Source organism: Pyxicephalus adspersus, unplaced genomic scaffold (genome assembly GCF_032062135.1).
Source record: "Pyxicephalus adspersus unplaced genomic scaffold, UCB_Pads_2.0 Sca62, whole genome shotgun sequence".
In the NCBI taxonomy this organism is placed as follows: domain Eukaryota; kingdom Metazoa; phylum Chordata; class Amphibia; order Anura; family Pyxicephalidae; genus Pyxicephalus; species Pyxicephalus adspersus.
Window position 1 is genome coordinate 1 of NW_027317069.1, and position 1,109 is coordinate 1,109.

General features: G+C 34.8%; 1 protein-coding gene across 1 annotated transcript in view; it reads left to right on the forward strand.

Annotated features, from left to right (window-relative positions):
- Positions 1-612: 612 nt before the first annotated feature.
- The window catches only part of FRG1 (FSHD region gene 1), a gene marked incomplete at both ends in the record, with an annotated part of 11,255 nt that continues 10,758 nt past the window's right edge, over positions 613-1,109 (forward strand). Inside the window, 1 exon segment of the mRNA XM_072432042.1 lies at positions 613-735. Within this exon segment, the coding sequence (XP_072288143.1) occupies positions 613-735 (123 nt within the window).

A 1,109-nucleotide genomic window follows, 5' to 3' on the forward strand; every position in this document is an offset into this window, starting at 1 on the left:
TTGTAATAATAAATTTTGTCTTCTTTTCTGTGTTTTTAAAATTATTTTAGTATTGTCCATATCGGTTTGTCAAGGTAACAATAAGTCTGTGACTGATTACCGGTCTAAATAATTTTTCACAGAACACGTATACAATTTTGTACACAATTTTATCAAGTATCCTGCTTAGGTTTAATTTGTTTTTATGAATATTGTAGTTGTATCTGCTTCTATCATTGGCATCTTCAGGCTAAAGAGGTTTATTTTGTGAGTGACCCTCCAGTCTGCATGTGATTACCAAGACAGGCTGTCATGATCACATGACCAGTAGGGACCTTTTAGCTATCAGTAACAGTCTGGCAGCTGGAAAGGCACACCTAATAAATTAGAAACAAAATGCAGATGTAAATCGATATATCTCTTGTACCTTCTACAATGTCCAGCTTTTCTCTAGCTGCTTGTTAGTTACAGTGCAAGCTGCAAAAAACAAACTAGCTCTCACTTTGACATGTATTGACAGTCAATCATAACAAATGAAAAAAACACATAGGTAGAAGGTTGTGTTTGCAAAGTTTTTTTCTATCTATGGTTTAATTTACCCTTTCTAAAAAATAACTCTTCTCTATATTTCAGGAAATTGGTGGACAGTCAAATGTTTTGGTGACATTTCAGGGATGGTAGCCATTGAAATGGACAAAGGAGCTTACATCCATGCGCTAGACAACGGTTTATTTACTATAGGCGCTCCACACAAAGGTGAGTATTTAAAGCCATTTGGAAATTCAGCTTACTTTTTAGCTTAAGCTTATATATTAGCTTCAGCATAATGTATCTTCATTAAATATTGTTTCTATATTCACTGGTGCAAAAAGTCTCTTCACAATTCATTAGACCACTGACATAAACATACCGTGGAAAACGTTTGGTTTATTTAAATGAGAGTTAAGACAATGGTACAGTGTCCATGACCCTGATTTATTAAAGCTCTCGAAGGCTGGAAAGGATAAACTTTCCAGGTTTGCTGGAATACTCAGGTTTACTGATGAAAGTGTATCCTCTCCAGCCTTGAAGAGCTTTAATAAATCAGACCCTATGTGTACAGTGTTCACAGACTTGCTATTAAAAAAAAA